The 19,203-nt window shown below is 42.1% G+C and overlaps 1 protein-coding gene across 1 annotated transcript in view; it reads left to right on the plus strand.

Moving 5' to 3' along the window:
- Nucleotides 1-19,203, plus strand: part of LOC128841153 (guanylate cyclase 2G-like) — a 61,519-nt gene that overhangs the window by 22,489 nt on the left and 19,827 nt on the right. The window contains exons 3-13 of the mRNA XM_054035923.1: nt 2,123-2,226; nt 2,500-2,685; nt 3,239-3,383; nt 4,604-4,739; nt 8,703-8,806; nt 9,632-9,795; nt 11,186-11,335; nt 12,266-12,349; nt 13,611-13,715; nt 14,520-14,591; nt 18,990-19,158. Of these exons, the coding sequence (XP_053891898.1) occupies nt 2,123-2,226; nt 2,500-2,685; nt 3,239-3,383; nt 4,604-4,739; nt 8,703-8,806; nt 9,632-9,795; nt 11,186-11,335; nt 12,266-12,349; nt 13,611-13,715; nt 14,520-14,591; nt 18,990-19,158 (1,419 nt within the window). The remainder of the gene's footprint in view (nt 1-2,122; nt 2,227-2,499; nt 2,686-3,238; nt 3,384-4,603; nt 4,740-8,702; nt 8,807-9,631; nt 9,796-11,185; nt 11,336-12,265; nt 12,350-13,610; nt 13,716-14,519; nt 14,592-18,989; nt 19,159-19,203) is intronic.

Genomic DNA, 19,203 nt, shown 5'->3' on the forward strand with positions numbered 1-19,203 from the left:
AGCTGAATATAATTGCTGTGCCCAATTGCCATGCTGGCTACAGACCCCAGCTGGGTGATTTCCATTCACTCTTAGGCTCATGAGAAGCTGATCTTTGACAGGGTTCCTACTGACTTTTTCTTTGGCACCTACAGCATCTTGGAAGTGTGTTCTGATTTTCCCTTTGTAACTAGACGAGAATGACAAGATGCAGCATAAGGATTTTGCTTTACTTACTGAAGATTAGTACGTTGCTCTTACTACATAGAAAATATCCACATGTGAAACTGACAGTACAATAAATCCCTCCTACAAATGCCATTCTATGACACCAAAGTTAGCACTTCAGAAGACAAGAATGCAAGGCAGACTAGAACCTACTGCCCCTTTTTGAGCTGCATAGGCGATACGTGGCATAAGTCAGAGGAACTATTCTGAAGAGCAAAGGATCAGAAGAGGGGCAGAATTCCTCTGATCCGGTTACAGAGGTTCATCTGACTGTTTAGGGCCATGACAATACAAATCAGTGCAGAGGGGGAAGAGATAATGTGTACCTCATAAAGAGTGGGAGTAATTGGGGTCATGGTCAGTCAACTCGTTGATATGAGGGTCAGCAGTGTGAAGGGAAACAGGAAACCTGTGGAGGGCGCATGCCCCAACCTGCTGACTTTCACGTACTCAGGAAAAAAGGACTCTTCGTGTGATGCTCGAATTGTCAGGCCCTCTAGCTTCTCTAGAACACCCAGTCCCACCGACAACAGTGGGATGTGATTTGGGTGTGTATATACAGGACTCGGGTTGTATATGGCTATCAGCATTAGCGAATGCTTGCATGCAAGGGAACTACAAGGGTTAGTATAATGTGACCTCAACCTGTTTGTTTCCATTGGGCACCACAGTGATACAAATAACTCCATCTGGAAAGTATATATTCTTACATGGGAAGTATTCCTTATGTAGCATTTGCTTCCAGATTTCCATGTGCTGGACTGCTCCACATATCCTTTCTAAAGGTGGCTGGAAAACTGATCCCCCACCCCCATATGTACACAAGAACAATATCTTTTTGAAATTTCCCTTTTGGGAAATTCTGATTTTTGTGGGTAAGGGTTCCCCCAATATGCACTTTCTTCCTGCCCCCCCTTTTTTCCCAACTGGGAAACAGTAAGAAATTATGGGAAAGTTGCAGGGTGGGGGGTGGATAACATCTCATGTTTAAAAGTAACACTACTACAGTTACCACTTAGCAGTGAAATTGTTACTTTCTCTTACTGCCAGAGAGAACATTTTGTTACTCTTTCCCCACTGACACAAGTTAGTTAAAGGTCAGAAAGTCACAGCAGGAGAGGGGGAGGGAATGGTGGTGGTAGGCAGGAATCCAGAATTTCAAAACAAAAAAATCACTTTCTTTTTTCTCAGGAATTTTTGTTGAAAAATATTGCAAATAAAAAACTGTCTTTGATAATCTTTTCCACAATTTTTTTATTTTGTATTGAAACCCTCCTTGACAAAGAACAAAAAATAGAAACAAAACAAAACAAACAAAAAACACTTTCTGTGAGGAAATGTATTGAGCATCTCAAATTGCCACTTGTGTCTGCAGATGTTTCATGGCTGTCTTTGGTTACTGCCATGTGTCTATTGGTGGGAATGTACCACTCAGTGTGTTTTGAGTTACACAGTGGATTTGCTATTTTGTTTCTGGAGTAAATTACTACAGATTTTTCTACCTCTCTACTGTGTAGCAGAGAGAAGCCTGCGACCCTGGCAACCCTTATTCATAACAGTCACCCTTTCTCCCATGACAAATCACATTGACTTCAATGGGACTACTCATATGAGTAAGTAGTGGGTAAATTGTGTAGGATCCTCGTTCCTTACTTTCTAGCGACCACTGAAAGCCCCAGTGAGCCATGCATGTTTCATTTAAACAAGTCCATGACAAAGAGCTTTCAATTGACATCAGTCCATGCTGGCTAAAGCAATAAATATGTTCAATGTGTAACCATGAGCCATGTAATTTAACTCAGCTTTTTAAAAATCATCCTAGTGTTGATTGGCAGCTCTGATTGTCTTGTCCATTTTTTTTAATGTGGTGGATGGATGGGGATCAAATGACTAACCACACCTTTTTCTCTTGCAGTTATTGTTTTAATCTGCAGCTCTTCGGATGTTAGGTCTATCATGCTGGAAGCCAAACATCTAGGGCTGGTGAATGGGAAATTTGTGTTCTTCGTTTTGCAGCAGGTCAGTGGCAACCTGGCGAGTATTGCTCCAAGATGGTTTATTAGCACTTGTTTTTGTCAGTCTGGAACCTGTCACCAGCAGAGAATTGACATTAAAAATGGTGTAGCAAGAAATCTTTATAAACCAACGTACAGTAAAGATGGCCCTGACTCTGCACCCCAATTTGTGCTAGCAGATCACAGTTCAAGCCCAAGCTCAGTAACTGCACTTTGAACTAAGAGCGCCATCACTTTAAGCCACTTACTGTACCCTCAACTCATTTTTCTCTTTCAGGACAATTTTTTGAAAGAGGCACTGAGCAGCGAGAAGAACAGCAGTGTACTTGAAGCCTACCAGCCAGTGTTTTTGATTTCCCTCAACCCTTACGGAGGATACACTATGTATTCAGATTTTCTGAAGCAGGTCCATGAAAAACTGAAGGGACAGCCATTTTACAGCTCACTTGCTTCAGAAGAAGAGGTTTGATATGGTCCTCTCTAATTGCTGCACGTGTGGTCACTGGGTTCAATTCATACCAAGGGCCATCTCCCTCTTGTGCAACTTGTGTGTGTAGTTCTGCTGATTCCACCAGGAGTACTTACTTGAATGAGGTGGCCTGAGATCAGAAACATATGTGGGTCACCCATTTATTGATTTTCAGTGGGTGGTGATGATATTGCCAGTTAAGTAGAAGGGTGACTTGAACCATTTCTATAGAGGTTTTCCTTCACTCTCATGCCATCCTATCTGGACATTGATCCTGGTTGCTTTTCTATACAGAGGATCAAATTCATATGTATGTAGACACCGCTCCAATTGCAGTCAATGGAAAATTGCACCTGCTTACGCCGGGGCTGAATTTGGCTCAGAAATTCACTGTTGACTTTGTCCCAAGGTTTAGTATCAGTCCTATAAGGTTTATATGGAAATTTTGTAAGCAAACCCTATACTCATTCTCTAGGGAGAAGGACCTTCTGTCTAAGTCCTTTATCTCTGAAGCTGAAACATTGCTTTTCCATCTTGCGCTTTTCAGGTGAGTTCTTACTCTGCCTACCTGCACGATGCAGTCCTGCTCTATGCCCTGTCCATAAGGGAAATGTTAAAAGAAGGCAAAGATATCAGCGATGGACGGGCACTTGTCAACACTTTGAAAGGCTACAACAAAACTCGTTTGTATGGTAAGCTGCTGATGGGGAGACTTTGTCAATCACATGCAACTGACTGAAACTAAGCCTCTCATGAGTTAGCACACTTCTTATTGTCTTAGAGGAAAGATTTTCTTGATTTTCTCTGGGCAGTGTGCAAAGTAACATCTTAGTTCAAATTAATCCTTTTTTTTTAAAACCATTTTTAAATACTGATGAATTGTAGAAGTTTTGCAAAGGTATGTAAGGTTGGATTCTGTTCTCAGTTATCAGAGTGTAAATCCAGAGGAACTCAATCCAGAGAACTAGAAATATTATCCTACTTTTTTTTTGCTAAAATGGTGGCTTGTTTGTAACCATTCATTTTTCTTTTCTTTTTATACCTTAGCAAACACCAGCTCTTAGCGACCCCCACGTCTGTCATTTAAAAACAAACAAACAAAAAAAGAGTTTTAGTGCTGGCCAAGGTGTACTTCCCATGTTCCCCTTTTTCCAGAAATGGTAACAAAGCATTATTGTGATGGGGTTTATAAAAACCAAATACCAAGAAAGTAAGGAAGGGGTGTAGGTGGGCACTACATACCCAGAGCTGCTTTAGTTGGAACTGTTTCTTGTCTACATAAACTCTTTGTTTCCAAAATTGCTTTGACATTTTTAACTTTGAAAAATGTTGACCAGCTCCATAGTTAGCAGGGTGTCGTCTTCTATTGAAAATGGGTCCCTGAAGCTTACTTGGGCACCAGACAACTTCAGCTCCAGTTCACTCCAGTTGCAAATCAGGTTCCTGGTTCCCCTCCAGTTCCCTCTGAGCTGGGCAGCTCTACCAGTCCCACTGCAGCCCCTGGCTTCTCTGGAAAGGCTTTCTCACAGAAAGACTTCCCAGAGAAAAGTCCTGCCCTGCTCCTGAACTGACAACTCCTTCCCCCTTGGTTTAAAGGGTTCCACAACCCTCCTTCATGGGCCAGTGCTGCAATTCAAGCAGGCTTCTCTGGCCCACCAGTCCTCAGGTTCTTGAACTCCTACACTTCTTCCCTTTGGTGCCAGGGCCCCACAGCCCTCCTTCTTAGGTCTATGCTATGGTTCAGGCAGGCTCACTTGGAGGGTGCCTGGCTTGTGCTTAGCTGGGTGTCAGCTCCCTACCACCACCAGCCTGTTAGCTACTAGTGCTAAAGAAGGAACATGGAATTAACCTTGAACCAAAAAAAGCCCAGCAGTGTTGAGTGAGTATGCTATGTACTCTTTTCTCTTTCTAGGGGTTACTGGCCTGGTGTACATTGATGAATCAGGTGAGAGGTGGATGGATTACTCTGTATATTGTCTGCAGAAAGCTGGGAATTCATCACAGTTCGTTCCTATTCTTAATTATGATGTTGAGAGAAAAACAATCAGGTACTGTGGGTAATATTTTTAAGTGAAAATACAATATTGAAAGTAGCTTATGGGTGATAAGTCACCCCTGTTCAGAGAGCAAGCACAAGGTCTTGAAGTTGTACTTAAGCCCTCAATATTGGGCGTATGTGTTACATAGGCCTTGTCAGAGCCTCTGCACAGGGGTGAAATTCACTGGTTGTGAACATGACTGCCCAGTGGCCGATGCGAACACAAGATTTTCTGAGAGTACTGCCTTAGAGTTAATTCTAGGACAGTGTTTCTCAAAGTTTTGTATTGGTGACCCCTTTCACACAGCAAACCTATGAGTGCGACCCACCTTATAAATTAAAAATACTTTTTTTGTATTTAACATTATTATAAATGCAGGAGGCAAAGTGGGGTTTGGGAGTGGAGGCTGTGACAGGCTCACGATCCCCCCCATGTAATAACCTTGTGACCTCCTGAGAACAGTTTGAGAACCCCTGTTCTTGGAACTGCTGCAGATATAACTTCTCAGAGCTTAGTTAGAGCAAATGAGAGAGCCTTATATAAGTAGAATATGTTTTGTGTTTTAGTCTTATTGTATATGACAAGTATATGCTCTGATATTGAACTCATATGAAGGTGGCCTCTTTTCTGTAGTGCAGGTCACACACATAAGTTACATGTATACAAATATGGCATGTTATCTCAGTTTGAGAAACATGCATCCTTGTTTCCACTTGTCTTTTCTATTAGAGCAAACTTTGTTAACATGAAAATGTCTTACACAAGCAGACAATATCACCTGAAAGTAATGGCTCTGCTGAAAGGAAATCAATTGCCAACCTTAACTGAATGTATCTGATAGTCCATTAGCAGGTTCCGAATTGGAGCATGTTGATAATTAGTAGGGTGGTTGTGTTTTTTTTAAAAAGAGTATTAATTACAGGCAGGTAGATAATTTCCAGTGAAACACTTTCCTGTTGGAAAACAGGGTTTCAATAAAAATGTTTGATTTTTACAAAATATTTTGGTTTTTTGAAAATTTTCATTTCATTGGTAGTTGCACCGCCCCATGCACACACTTTCTGACCTTTTTCCAACCTTCGGCAGCTGAAAAAGAGCAACAAAGTATAGGGGACACTGTTATGTGCTGAAAGTGTTTCTTTCTCTTTGAATGTGTTATTTTCAACACTTTAACTGTTTGCTAACAGACAGAAGTTGGGAAATGTTAAGGAAGTGTTGGAAAGTGGTGAGAAATCCCATTTTTAGCACCGTTTTGCTGTTTAAGACTGTACAAATGTGTTACACTGGTTTTAAATAGTATAAAGGTCTCAAAAGTAGGCTTCCCCCCATGTTGTACCTTTTTGTCAATGAGCAAAAAAGGGGGAAAGAAAAAAGGGGAAATAGCTCAAAATTTAGCAACTTAAAATTTTTCAGCTTTAAAAAGCTGAAATGAAATATATTTGAATTTGAAATGAAGCAAAAAAAATCATTGTGTTTCTACATATTGATTTGAAAGAAACATACATCTAAGGGGAAAAGAGTTTCAGGAGAGTTGGCCATTTCTCAAAGAAACAATGTTAAAAGGGCAAGAGCAAATTATCCTGATAGGAAGGCAAGATGGGAAGAACCATAAGAGGCCAATATGGCTCCATCAGGAGCTCTTTAAGGACTTGAAACTCAAAAAGGAATAATACAGTAAGTGGAAACATTGCTAAGGATGAGTACAAAAGAATAGTACCAATATGTAGGGACAAAATCAGAAAGGCTAAATGAGCCTAGCAAGGGACATAAAAGGCAAGAAGAAGAGGTTCTATAAATATATAGAAGCAAGAGAAAGATGATGGAAAATGTAGGTCCTCTATTTAGTGGGGAAGGAGAGCTAATAATGGACAACATCAAGAAGGCTAAGGTGTTTAATGCCTATTTTGCTTCGGTCGTCACTAAAAAGGTAAATTGTGACCAGATACTTATCACAGTTAATATTAACAAGAAGGTAGGAATGCAAATCAACATAGGAAAAGAACAGATTGAAGAATATTTAGATAAGTTTAGATATATTTAAGTCAGAAGGTCCTGATAAAATTCATCCTAGGGTATTTAAGGAACTAGCTGAATCAATCTTGAACCCCTTAGGTCTGGTCTACACTGGGGGTGGGGGGGATCGATCTAAGATATGCAACTTCAGCTACGAGAATAGCGTAGCTGAAGTCAACGTATCTTAGATCGACTTAGAATTACTTACTTTGCATCCTCGTGGCGCGGGATCAACTTTGCTTCCTCCTCTCGCCGAGCTGGAGTTCAGCAGTCAATGGGAGAGCGATCGGGGATCGATTTATCACATCTACACTATACGCGATCCGGCGGGTGAAGTCCCTGAGCCCTGGAGAAGAGCAAACATAGTACCTATCTTTAAAAAGGGAGGGGGGGAAAGGGGACCAGGAAATTATAGACCAATCAGCTGAACTTCGGTTCCTGAAAAGATATTGGAATAAACTATCAAACAATCAATTTGTAAGCACTTAGAGGATAATAAGGTTGTAAGTAATAGCCAACATGGATTTGTCAAGAAGAAATCATGCCATACCAACCTAATTCCTTCTTTGATGCAGTTACTGGCTTAGAGGATGGGGGGAATCTGTAGACATGATATACCTTGATTTTAGTAAGCATTTTGACACAGTCCCACATGACATTCTTATGAACTAGGGAAATATGATCTGGATAAAGTATTATAAGGTTGGTGCAAAACTGGTTGAAAGACTGTACTCAGTGAGTAGTGGTCAGTAATTTGCTGTCAAACTGGGAGGACATGCGTCGTGGGGTCCTGCATGGGTTTGCTCTGGGGCCAGTGCTATACAATATTTTGATTAATGACTTGGATAATGGTGTGGAAAACACACATAAAATGTGTGGGTGACACCAAGCTGGGAGGGGTTGCTACCACTTTGGACGACAGGATTAAAATTCAAAATGACCTTGACAAATTGGAGAATTGGTTTGAAATTCCAAGATGAAATTCAATAAAGACAAGAGCAAAGTACTACACTTAGGAAGAAAAAATCAGACGTGTAACTACAAAATGGAAAATAACTAGCTAGGTGGTAGTACTGCTGACATGGGTCTGGGGATTAGAGTGAATCACAAATTGAATGAGAGTCAACACTGATGCAGTTGTGGAAAAGGCTATTATTGTTCTGAGGGAGTATTAACAGGAGTGTTGTATGTAAGACACAGGAGGTAATTGTCCTGTTCTATTTGATACTGGTGAGGCCTCAGCTGGAGTACTGTGTCCAGTTCTGGGTGCCGCACTTTAAGGAGGTTGTGGACAAATTGGAGAGAGTCCAGAGAAGAGCAACAAAGGTGATAAAAGCTTTAGAAAACCTGACCTATAAGGAAAGGTAAAAAACAGGGCATGTTTTGTCTTGAGAAAAGAAGACTGAGAGGAGCCTGTGATCAATTGTTCTCCATGTCCACTGAAGGTAGGACAAGAAGTAAAGGGCTTAACCTACAGCAAGGGAGCTTTAGGTTAGATATTAGGAAAAACTTTCTAATTACTATATATGGATAGTTAAGCTCTGGAATAGGCTTCCAAGAGAGGTTGTGGAATCCCTGTCATTGGAGATTTCTAGACAAACATCTGTTAGGGATGGTCTAGGTATAATTCACCCTACCTCACCGCAGGGAGCTGGACTAGAGGATCTCTTGAGGTCCCTTCCAGCCCTATGTTTCTATAATTCTATAAAAAAATATGTGTTCCATTTCATTTCAAAAACCCCTGCAGAAAATCAGACATTTTTGATCAAAATATTTCAAAAGGATTTTTTTTCTGGTAGAAATTTGTGTGTGTGTGGGGGGGGAAATCACATTTTCAGCTCTAGTATTTATGAGCTTTAGAAATGATGCCAATTTTGTGTTCCCTGTTGGAAAATAACTTTAGGAAAGGAGGACAGGCAATAGAAATGGGCACTTACATTTATCTGTCTCCATCTATAGCCCAACCACAGAAATTGCCTACATCAGCTGGCTGGCTGATTTTCCTCCCAAAGACAGACCGTACTGTGGGTTTTATAATGAACAGTGTGAAACTTCAGTTATAAGTGAGTATGGTCATATTTAATGAGATCAGCACTCTTGGGCACATGGGCAGGGGAAAGAGACAAAGGAAATACTTTGCTGCTATTTAGCATCTTTCATTCAAAGATCAAAGAAGGTTTTTATAAACATTAATTAATGAAATCTCACAATACCTCAGCAAAGGAGAAACTTTGTGAGTGTGTCTACAGTATACCATCCTCATTTTATAGGGAAATTGAGGCAAAGAGAGGCTGAGACTTAGGACCAAGATTTAAAAAAATGGATACTTAAATTTACATACCTAAATCCATATTTATGCACTTAAATAAGTAGAGCTATTGTGTGCTCAGACTTCTGAAAATTAGGCTGTTATTTAGGTGTCAGTACTACATCCATATTTAGATTTTTTTTGAAAATGTAGGCTAGTATTTGAAAAGGTGTCAGCTAATCTTTGGTGATACCCATTTTTTGGGTTCACAACTAGTGACACTTAGGGCTGATTTTCACAAGTGGTGAGCACCGACATCTCCAGTTGAAGCCAGTATGAGCAGTGAGTAATCCGCGTCTCTGAAAGTCAGGAGGGGGGTAGCTATGTAGGAAATGTTAGGAGGGCATTATTCCGCTGGATTCTCCACAAGGAGCCAATTAAATTGGTGTTCCAGCTGTTTTATGCTGCCTGAGTGGTGCAAAGCCCCTGGATTGGAACCAGGGATCAACCAAGCATATGATATCAATATGAAGCAAGGTGACAACTCACTCCTGAAAAAAAATCACCTGTTTGGTTGTGCCATCAAGATTTTTCTCTGCCTCCATATAGCTGGGGATGATCTGTATCATGTCTTTAACAGGTACGCCAGTGACCGTTCTGATTGTCGTCCTGTTGGTAACCGCCTCAGGAGCTGCCAGCATAATGGTGTTTTTAAAGATCCAGGAAAGGAAGCTGCAAAAGCAAATGGATGACATCTGGTGGAAAATAAACTACAATGATATTATTATGCTTAAAGATCATAAGGTAAAGCAAGACCTTGAAATACCAGGAATCACACTAGTTATAAATGATTCTCTGAGAGAAGGGATCCATAAATTTGTCATCATTTTAGCAATTAATAAGAACATAAGAACATAAGAATCACTGTACCGGGTCAGACCAAAGGTCCATCTAGCCCAGTATCCTGTCTACCGACAGTGGCCAATGCCAGGTGCCCCAGAAGGAGTGAACCTAACAGGCAATGATCAAGTGATCTCTCTCCTGCCATCCCTCTCCATCCTCTGACAAACAGAGGCTTTTGTCATGACGTTGGAGAAATTTACTTACAGCAAAGTACATAAGCATGTCCTTACTTTAAGCATTATTTAAATCAATAGGCCTACTCTTGTGCTTGAGGTTAGGCATGCACCTGAGTACTTTGCAGTATCAGGGCCTAAGGAGTTAATGGGTCAAACCATGACCTGGGTTACACTGATGGAATCTGGAGTGATTACTTTGCAGCAGGAGATGCTCAGTACAGGACTGGGTCCTTATACTGTGGTGATCTGATCTGCGTTGCCTGGCAGTGTTATGTCAGGTACACTTTTCCCCAATGATTTCGAAAACATTTTCTCAGCATATTCCTCACTAATGGGTGAAATTCACTGCTACCCAGAGGAGCAGCACAAGGCATATTCAGTACAACAATTTTACTTACACCTTAGTTGAAAACTGTTTGGAGAGGGCTCATATGAGTCCTGTGTCAACCCTGGACATAACCCTCAGGACTTAAACATAGAGCTTTGTGAATACCGATTTATTCAGTTCACTGGCTGAACAGAAAAATTAAAAAAATATATTTCAGGTTAGTCGGAAATGATTGTTCTCCATCTTTTTCAGAGAACTGAAAAAGTAAAAAAAAAATTCATTTAAAAAAATGTTTTCATGGTTTTATTAAAAGTAAAATTGGGGGAAATACCAAAATAAAATATTTTTCCAAAATGAAAAGACGTTTCTGAATTTTTTTTTTTTTGACTGGAACAATTGGCCAAAATTGCTCAGAATTTGTGAATTGTTTTGGTCAACCCAAATCTGCATTTTTGTGTGTGGGGAAAAAAACCCAACCATTTCTCATGAATTTTTTTTTTGCCAATTTCTATTTGTGGGTCATGTACTTTGTGCTGGTCCTCTGTATAGGAGTGAAGCCCAAGCATATGTGATTTCCTTCTACATCAGGTTTGGATGGCATCTTGCTTTTCATTACCTATGTTTCGTCTTTATTATTTATGGTAAGCACTGCAGGAAAACCCATTACTGGGTTTCTTCCTCATCAGTTTGTCTTTGTCAATATGGGCAAGTCTTAGGTTTGTCAAAATTTAACTAGGTTATTTATGAAGTTTTAACAGTATCACATCTCTTGTGTTTTCTCCTAAAGGATCATTTTGAGCTATCACAAACAAGCACACCAGTGTCTAAAGGACAAGAAAGCGTTGGGTCCAGTTTGATATTTTCAAGCAATTGGCGGTCTGGGTTGAAGGACAAGCAGGGGAAAGATGTATTTTATACCGCAATAGGTCTTTACCAGGTACGACTACAAAGGGAGATTAGGTGAGCTTCAGTAGGTGTACTTTCTGCTCTGTTATGTTAACTGTGTCCTTTTTGGTTTCCTTTGTGCGGCTTTGGGTGCTCTGTACAGGTGAATAGGGCACAAGATGGCCAAAAGAATAAAAGTCACAGTAGTTCTCAGGATTCACAGGTAGGACTGTGAAACTGATGGCACTAATTTACTAAGATTGCTGATAAATGTCCAGCTCTGCTTTGCCAAAAATGGCAGATTGCAGAAATGTCCTATATGAAATTCTTGCAGAGATGGAGTCAGAGTTTTTCGGTAGCATAATTGGCCTTCCAAAAGCATGACATATCTTATGAGTCTTAACTTACTGGCTATATAATATAGTATATATACTATGACAGCATTACAGTTCTTGGTAATTCCTCTATGAGTACATTATTTCATCTGCAGAAAGTTGTTCTGAAAATATATGCTATATCGATTAACATCATTGGGCAGAATGTTATACAAGAGAACCTAAATTAAAACCACTTCCAGACTGTATCGTCTGTGACAACCATTGGTAATTTGACTGTTAGCACAGGGTCTTCATTTGACTACCATGCTTTGTTACAGTCAGCTGGTTTCCCAATATAAATTTGGCATCTTTCCCTCAGAACCCTTAAAAATTGATTTAAAAGGCAATTTCAACTTTGTCACTGGGCAAGTTAGTAATCCAATACCTTGTACAATGAAGCTTATATTGGTCATCTCTTATGGCTGCGTGTCTGTACAGGGAAAGATACGTTTAGCCATTTTAACATATGGTGGTTCTAAACTTCTAAGCACATGCTATGTTTTCTCATAGGTGCCTTCATAACCTTTTTGTGCAGCTCTCTTCCAAACAGTTTCTGTGTTAAAGTACTGTATGTTGGATTCCACCTTTCTGAATATTTGTTTCAGGGAACTCTTGTTGCAATCAGGTACATTGACAACCAAACAGATGCCTGGATTCGGAAACAGTCAGTCCTTCATGAAGTTCAGATGGTAAGGTTCAACCTCAACATGATCCTCCTATGCCCGACTGAAATGAAATGCTCAGTGGTTTGAGCATTGGCCTGCTAAACCCAGGGTTGTGAGTTCAATCCTTGAGGGGGCCACTTAGGGATCTGGGGCAAAAATCAGTACTTGGGCCTGCTAGTGAAGGCAGGGGGCTGGACTCGATGACCTTTCAGGGTCCCTTCCAGTTCTATGTGATAGGTGTCTCTCTCTCTCTCTATATATATATACTGTAAGTACTGCTGAATCCGGCAACTGGCCCATCTATCTTCAGCAAGCTGAAATTCACATCTAGAGCCTTCAATATTTTGTTGGTGTTGAATTTGGGAGAAGATTGGATTCTACTTAGGCTTCATCAGTGTGATAACATGAGAAAAGGTATCACAATCTGGCCCAGGAGCTCTCCTAAAATGTCAGTCCCTCCTGTCACTCAGTTAAGTCCTATTTGTTATTGGTCTTCTCCAGCTTGTCAATACCTTTTTAATATAGAGGTGCCCAAAACCAAAATGCATGACACTGATGAATTAATTAATTAATAATTAATAATTAATTAATTCATCAGTGTCATGCATTTTGGTTTTGGGCACCTCTATATTAAAAAGGTATTGACAAGCTGGAGGAGAAGACCAATAACAAATAGGATTTAACTGAGTGACAGGAGGGACTGACATTTTAGGAGAGCTCCTGGGCCAGATTGTGATACCTTTTCTCATGTTGAGTGTTAATCTTACTCCTGAAGTAATCCTATTGATTTCAGTGGGTCTAATCATGGTTCATGGTTCTATTCAATGTAAGTAAGAGTGTCAGAATCTGGCCCCAAAGGACTAAATATTTATACTGTGAAGATAAACCAGGGAAATAACTACCTTCTCCATCTTCAAGGTAGAAGCATTAAGAAGGGAGAGGAATTGTCTAGGATGGTCCAAAGGGGTATTTTCAGGGGCTGTGAAGAAGCTATTAAGCTGAAATAATGGGGATTGTACTAATAGTGGTGATCTATCAGGCTAGAATAGACTCCTGGAAATGGTGGAAGCTCCAATGCTTGAATCATCTGAAGCAAGACTAATGTCAGGAATAGAAAATATATTGTAGAGGCATTCCTGAACTAGCCAGGTTTGGACAAGGACGAGCTAATGACCTTTTCATTTCTACCTTGTAGGATTCTTGTAGTAAACGATGACTAAGGAACAACTCAGGGGTGGTGCTGTAATGTAAACAAATGTGTTTAACGAGGCCTCTTTGCTTTCAGATGCGCGAGTTGAGGCATGAGAATCTGGTGGCCTTCTTTGGTATATGCACTGAAATTCCCAATATCTGTATTATTACAGAGTACTGCAAGAAAGGAAGCCTAAAGGTGAGAACACCAGCATCATTTTACATCAATAAACTTAGGGTTGACTTGTAAGAGAGCTTGCAAAAGAGCTGTTCTGAGCTCTAGCCAGGTCAGCCAGGACTGATATTCCCCCCCACCCACACACACACCTTTTGTTTGTTAGCTGTTTTTGCTGCTTACTCTTGCTCTGTTGATATCAGCACATGTCCCTTCCTACTCCTATGCATCTTCATTGCTTTAGTGTTCAGTTCTTTCTTATGTGCAAGCATTTTGTGAATACCAGATAGGAGAAGCAGAATAGCACCCTGGACAACAATAAAAAAACCAGACATTACACCACAGAGGCAGTGAGTATTAGGACATCTTATTTACCAAGACACATTTTATTTACTCCGCTTATTACATAAAACATAAGAATGGCCCTACTGGGTCAGACCAAGGGTCCATCTAGCCCAGTATCCTGTCTTCCGACAGTGGCCAGTGCCAGGTGCCCCAGAGGGAATGAACAGAACAGGCAATCATCAAGTGATCCATCCCCTGTCGCTCATTCCCAGCTTCTGTAACTTATTGTGTAATAAAGCTCTACAGAATTTGTATGTAAATATGGAATCAAGTTTGTAATTGCCACTTGCCCAATAGCGATACATACAGACTATTCTCAGCAACTGCTGATTTGGAGACCCGTACACATATATTAGGAAATAAGTTTTCCGTTTCCAATAAACGTTCACAGAGCAAATAGGCTGAGTTCAGTTCCATGCGCTCACTGCATCTCAGTCTGATGAGATTCAGTCCAATGTCATTCTGAACGTTTTTGTTTTTCAGGACATTTTGAGGAACTCTGATATTGAATTGGACTGGATATTCAAACTCTCTCTCGCCTATGATATAGTCAATGTGAGTACGACATTGAATTGTTTTCTGATAGAAAACCTTCTTGAAAAAGTTATGGAGCCTAGAAACGCTTATTGCTCTGGACTTTGAACATGTCAGAGACAAAAATGAGAATAATACACTATCCCGCTGGAGCCAGATGGAAGTGTTGGGTTTGCATTTGATAGGGGGTTGAGGAAGTTGTTATGGCAAATTATCCTTCTTTTGTTGCATGTATTTATTTCATTCATTTGGAGTTCTGTTGCAGTCACTTACGCTTACACCATTAAACAAACCCCAAAGTAAACATTTGTTACACATAGGAAAAAAAGGGGGTGGACAGTTAAAAATAAAATGTAAAAAGTTCTAAAGTTTTGAGACAATTGTTTGACATTGTAGGCTCTTCAGGACTGGACCGGCCATTCAAAAAAGAACTAGATAAGTTCATGGAGGATAGGTTCATCAAGGGCTATTAGCTAGGATGGACAGGGATGGTGTCCCTAGCCTCTGTCTGCCAGCAACTGGGAATGGGCGATGGAATGGATCACTTGATGATTGCCTGTTGTGTTCAATCCCTCTGGGGCACTTGGCATTAGGGTGACCAGATGTCCTGATATTTAACCCTTTGTCCTGCGTCCCGATCAATGTACAATTGGGACACCATTTGTCCCAATATTCAGGTAAGGAGGTGAGCGGGAGGGAGGTGCCAACTCTGTGGGTGCTCCAGGGTTGGAGCACCCACGGGGAAAAATTGCAGCCAAGCTCCCCCCTCCTTGCCTCCTTCTTCCCCCATCCCCCTAATGCGCCATGTCCCCGCTCCTCCCCCACTCCCAGCGCTTCCCACCACCTAACAGCTGTTTGGTGGCGCTTAGCGCTTTCCAGGAGAGAGGAGCAGGGATGTGGCACGCTCAGGGGAGGAGGTGGAGAAGAGGCAGGGCAGGGCTGGGGACTTGGAGGCGGAGCGAAGGCGGATGCTTGGGTGGGAAGAGGTGGGAGGTGGGCGAGCACCCACCCGGCAGAGAGGAAGTCAGCGCCATAGGGGTGAGTGGCAGGAGGGGGGCTGAAGAGGCGAGTGAGCGGTGAGCAGGCGGGGGTGGGGGGAGGGGAGGGACGCAGCAAGCCAGCAGGGAGCCACGGGATGAAGAAGGGGCGGTGGGGGGAGGGGCCCCAGAGCGGGGAGGGGGCGGGACCTGGGGCAGAGTGGGGGCAGAGCTTGGAAGGAGCAGGGGTGGCCTGTGGGCGGGGCTGACGGCACCCCAATGTGTCCCGATATTTTAGTGTTGTGATCTGGTCACCCTACCTGGCACTGGCCACTGTAGGAAGACAGGATACTGGGCTTGATGGACCTTTGGTCTGACCCAGTACGGCTGTACTTATGTATTTACTACATACAACACTGAGCACAAAGGAAGCCTAACCTGGTTGAGGCTTCTAGACAGTACTGCAATATGAACAACAGTAATAAATAATACACAAAACCATTATTTTCACATGTTTCTCTTTTCATTTGTACAGAGTTGTTTTCCAAAAGCAAAATTTTTGCTTGAAAATTTATAGATGCTACTAAATAGGGGGGAGGGAAGGAATTCCATTCCGATTTTCTTGTTAAAGTCCGATTCTGGTTTGTGTGTGTTGTTAAGATACAAGATGGGAGTGAGGAGAAAGGGGGAAAGATTACCAAATGATACAAGAGGTTGCTTCTGTTTCTGATACTTGTTGGTCATTTACTTGAAGACCCGTAGTGCATGGCCTGTGACTCACGTAGCCACTTTTGTAACCTGGCTTTATTCACCTGGCCCTGGCAAATATTTTGCTACATTCCTTTGTCTGGTTTGTGGAAGTGAAGGGACTGTCCCCTTGCTGAGGTGCTCATGCTCCCAAGGCGGGCAGGAAGGAGTATGGCCATCCTGCCACATCCAAAGGAATAGGCCACACCTTTCTAGTCATGAATTTCATTCTTCAGTAAGGAATGAATGAAAAGTGCTAAGTAAAATGATTTGTTTGTGTGACAGCAGTGGAAAAAGGCCTCTCTGGATTGGGGCTCCATTGTGTTAGGTGCTGTACAAACACACAGTAGGAATAAGTGCCTGCCCTGAAGAGTTTGTAATCTAGAGTTTTGGTCCAATGATTAGGCCATAAATCTACGATGTAGGAGAGAGAGGTTCATTTCCCCTCTCTGCCACAGACTCTCCTATATGATCTTGGGCAAGTCACCTAGGCCTAGATTTTTAAAGGCGTTGTAGTGCTCAGTGTCACAATATCTAACTAATTAGGAGTCTGTCTTGTTTTCAAAAGTGATTTAGGCACTTAAGAGTCTTACAATGGTATTTAAGCTCTAAGCTTCTAAATCACTTTTGAAAACAAGACAGGATCCTAATTCAGCTGGGCATTGCAATGCTGAGTGCCACAATGCCTAAATACCTGTAAAAATCTGGGCCTAAGTCTGTTTCTCAGTGCCCCATCCATATAGGGATAATAGTACTTCCTTACCTCACAAGGGTGTTGTCAGGATAAATACGATAAAGAATGTGAGGTGCTCACATACTATTGTGGTGGGGAGTGTCACATTTCAGAGCATTTCTCTGCAGTGGTCCAGCAAGGGTACGCACTGTCAGGTTTCCAGCTCCCTTGCCCATCACCTCTCTTGGTGAGTCTCGCTCTCGGCTGACTGGGGTATTTCCAGGCTGCACAGTCCCATGACTGTACTGTTATTCCCACACTGCCCAAGCAGGCCTGCTTGCTTTGTCTTCAGAGACGGTTAGCAGTACGACTGCCTACAGTTATATTACTACACAGCTCTTTCTAAGCAAGCCTGTTTGAGTCTCAAGGTAAAAGCATTACAGAGAAAACCTATTCAAATCATTAGAAGAACCTACACGCATGCTAACAAGCTTACCAGAGTTCACCCCTACCCCAACATGGGCTCTGGTAGGAACAGTCCTTCACTACTCTGTCCAAGCAGGGGGGCTAGAACAATTTGTATAGGGGAAGTGCTGAGAGCCATTGAACCAAACCGTAAACCCTGTATGTGATGGAAACCACTTCCTGCCGGGAGGTGCGGCAGCACCCCTAGTTCCAGCACCTATGCGCCCAAGGGGTTTCCTTGTGGTACCAAGTTCATCACCGCTTCAGCTCAGAACAAGCATGCAGTCTTTTGGGGCTGGGCCCTCAGCAAGCCAAGTTTCTCCAAACCTTCCCTAAGAATTGGGGCTCTTCTTAGAGCAGAAATAGTGCCCCGAGCCTGTCTGAAAACAGGTATTTAACCAAAAATCTTTTCTTTGGCCTTGGCTACACTGACGCTGTACAGCGCTGCAACTTGCCGCACTCAGGGATGTGAAGACGCCCCCCCCACCCCCCCAGCGCAGCGAGTGCAGCGCTGTAAAGCACCAGTATAATCAGTATAATCACCTCGGAGAAGTGGAGTACATACAGTGCTGTGAGAGAGCTCTCGCAGCGCTGGTGGCACGACTACACTCACCCTTCACAGCGCTGCCATGGCAGCACTGTGAATTTCCAAGTGTAGCCAAGGCCTTTGTCTGTTGGTCCCTGGAGGATTCAGTTTGAACTAATATATGTGGACCCCACCAGATGGTTTCAATAACCAGAGGAAATACATTACCATCTCCGTATTCCTGGAAGAGTTACATACAATTCTACAATAACACAGTTGCATTTTTAATACAATGAGCCCCCAAAATATCAAACCAAACTCCATAAGGTTTAACTTAATTCAGGAAAGTATCAGGGGGTAGCAGTGTTAGTCTGGATCTGAATTAAGAATGGAAATTTCCATTACATGCGTCTGACGAAGTGGGTATTCACCCACGAAATCTTATGCTCAAATACATCTGATAGTCTATAAGGTGCCACAGGACTCTTTGTTGCTTAATTCAGGAAAGTTTATCTTCAGTCCATCAGGTTTGTCCAGGGTATAGAATCATATTGTCAGTCTGTCACAGGGACGATATTAAATACCCAAGACATCTAGGTAGAGAGGTCAGAGATTCCATGTGGGCAAAGGGATTTGTGAAAACAATGTCCAGGATCGGGGCCTAACGTAAGGCCAGATACCCTGGGTGAGTGGAGGGAATGAGGACAACAGTAGCAGTGATAGAAGAATGTGGCTATCCAGACAAAATGTGGGCATAACTAGTAGGTTTCTGGATGGGTTTGACCAAAGCAGACCATTGCTACAAATAGCCTGGAAAACGTGATGGAAAAAAGACTAGCATAGGTACGAAGAGATTTAGGGACGAAAGCCCTGGTGTTTCTGACCAGAACCAGCTGAGCCAAGAGCTGGTTACATTTGCTGTTTGTTGCACTGACAGCCAAAACTACCCCCGCCATTCACTGGGGGTATTTTATTCTGGCTGGTGCTTCTATAACCACCACTCTAAAGTCACACGGTCCCTGTTTTTGTAGGGGATGTTGTTTCTTCACAGAAGCCCATTGAACTCCCATGGAAATCTGAAACCTACTAACTGTTTGGTGGATAGTCGCATGCAAGTGAAACTGTGTGGATTTGGGCTATGGGAGTTTAAGTATGGAAAGAAATACCGAGTAATTACTGAGAAAAATACCAACTATGCAGGTAAGTGGATTATACAAGAATTACAAGCACAAGGGATGCACCAAA

Source organism: Malaclemys terrapin, chromosome 7 (assembly GCF_027887155.1).
Source record: "Malaclemys terrapin pileata isolate rMalTer1 chromosome 7, rMalTer1.hap1, whole genome shotgun sequence".
Lineage (NCBI taxonomy): Eukaryota > Metazoa > Chordata > Testudines > Emydidae > Malaclemys > Malaclemys terrapin.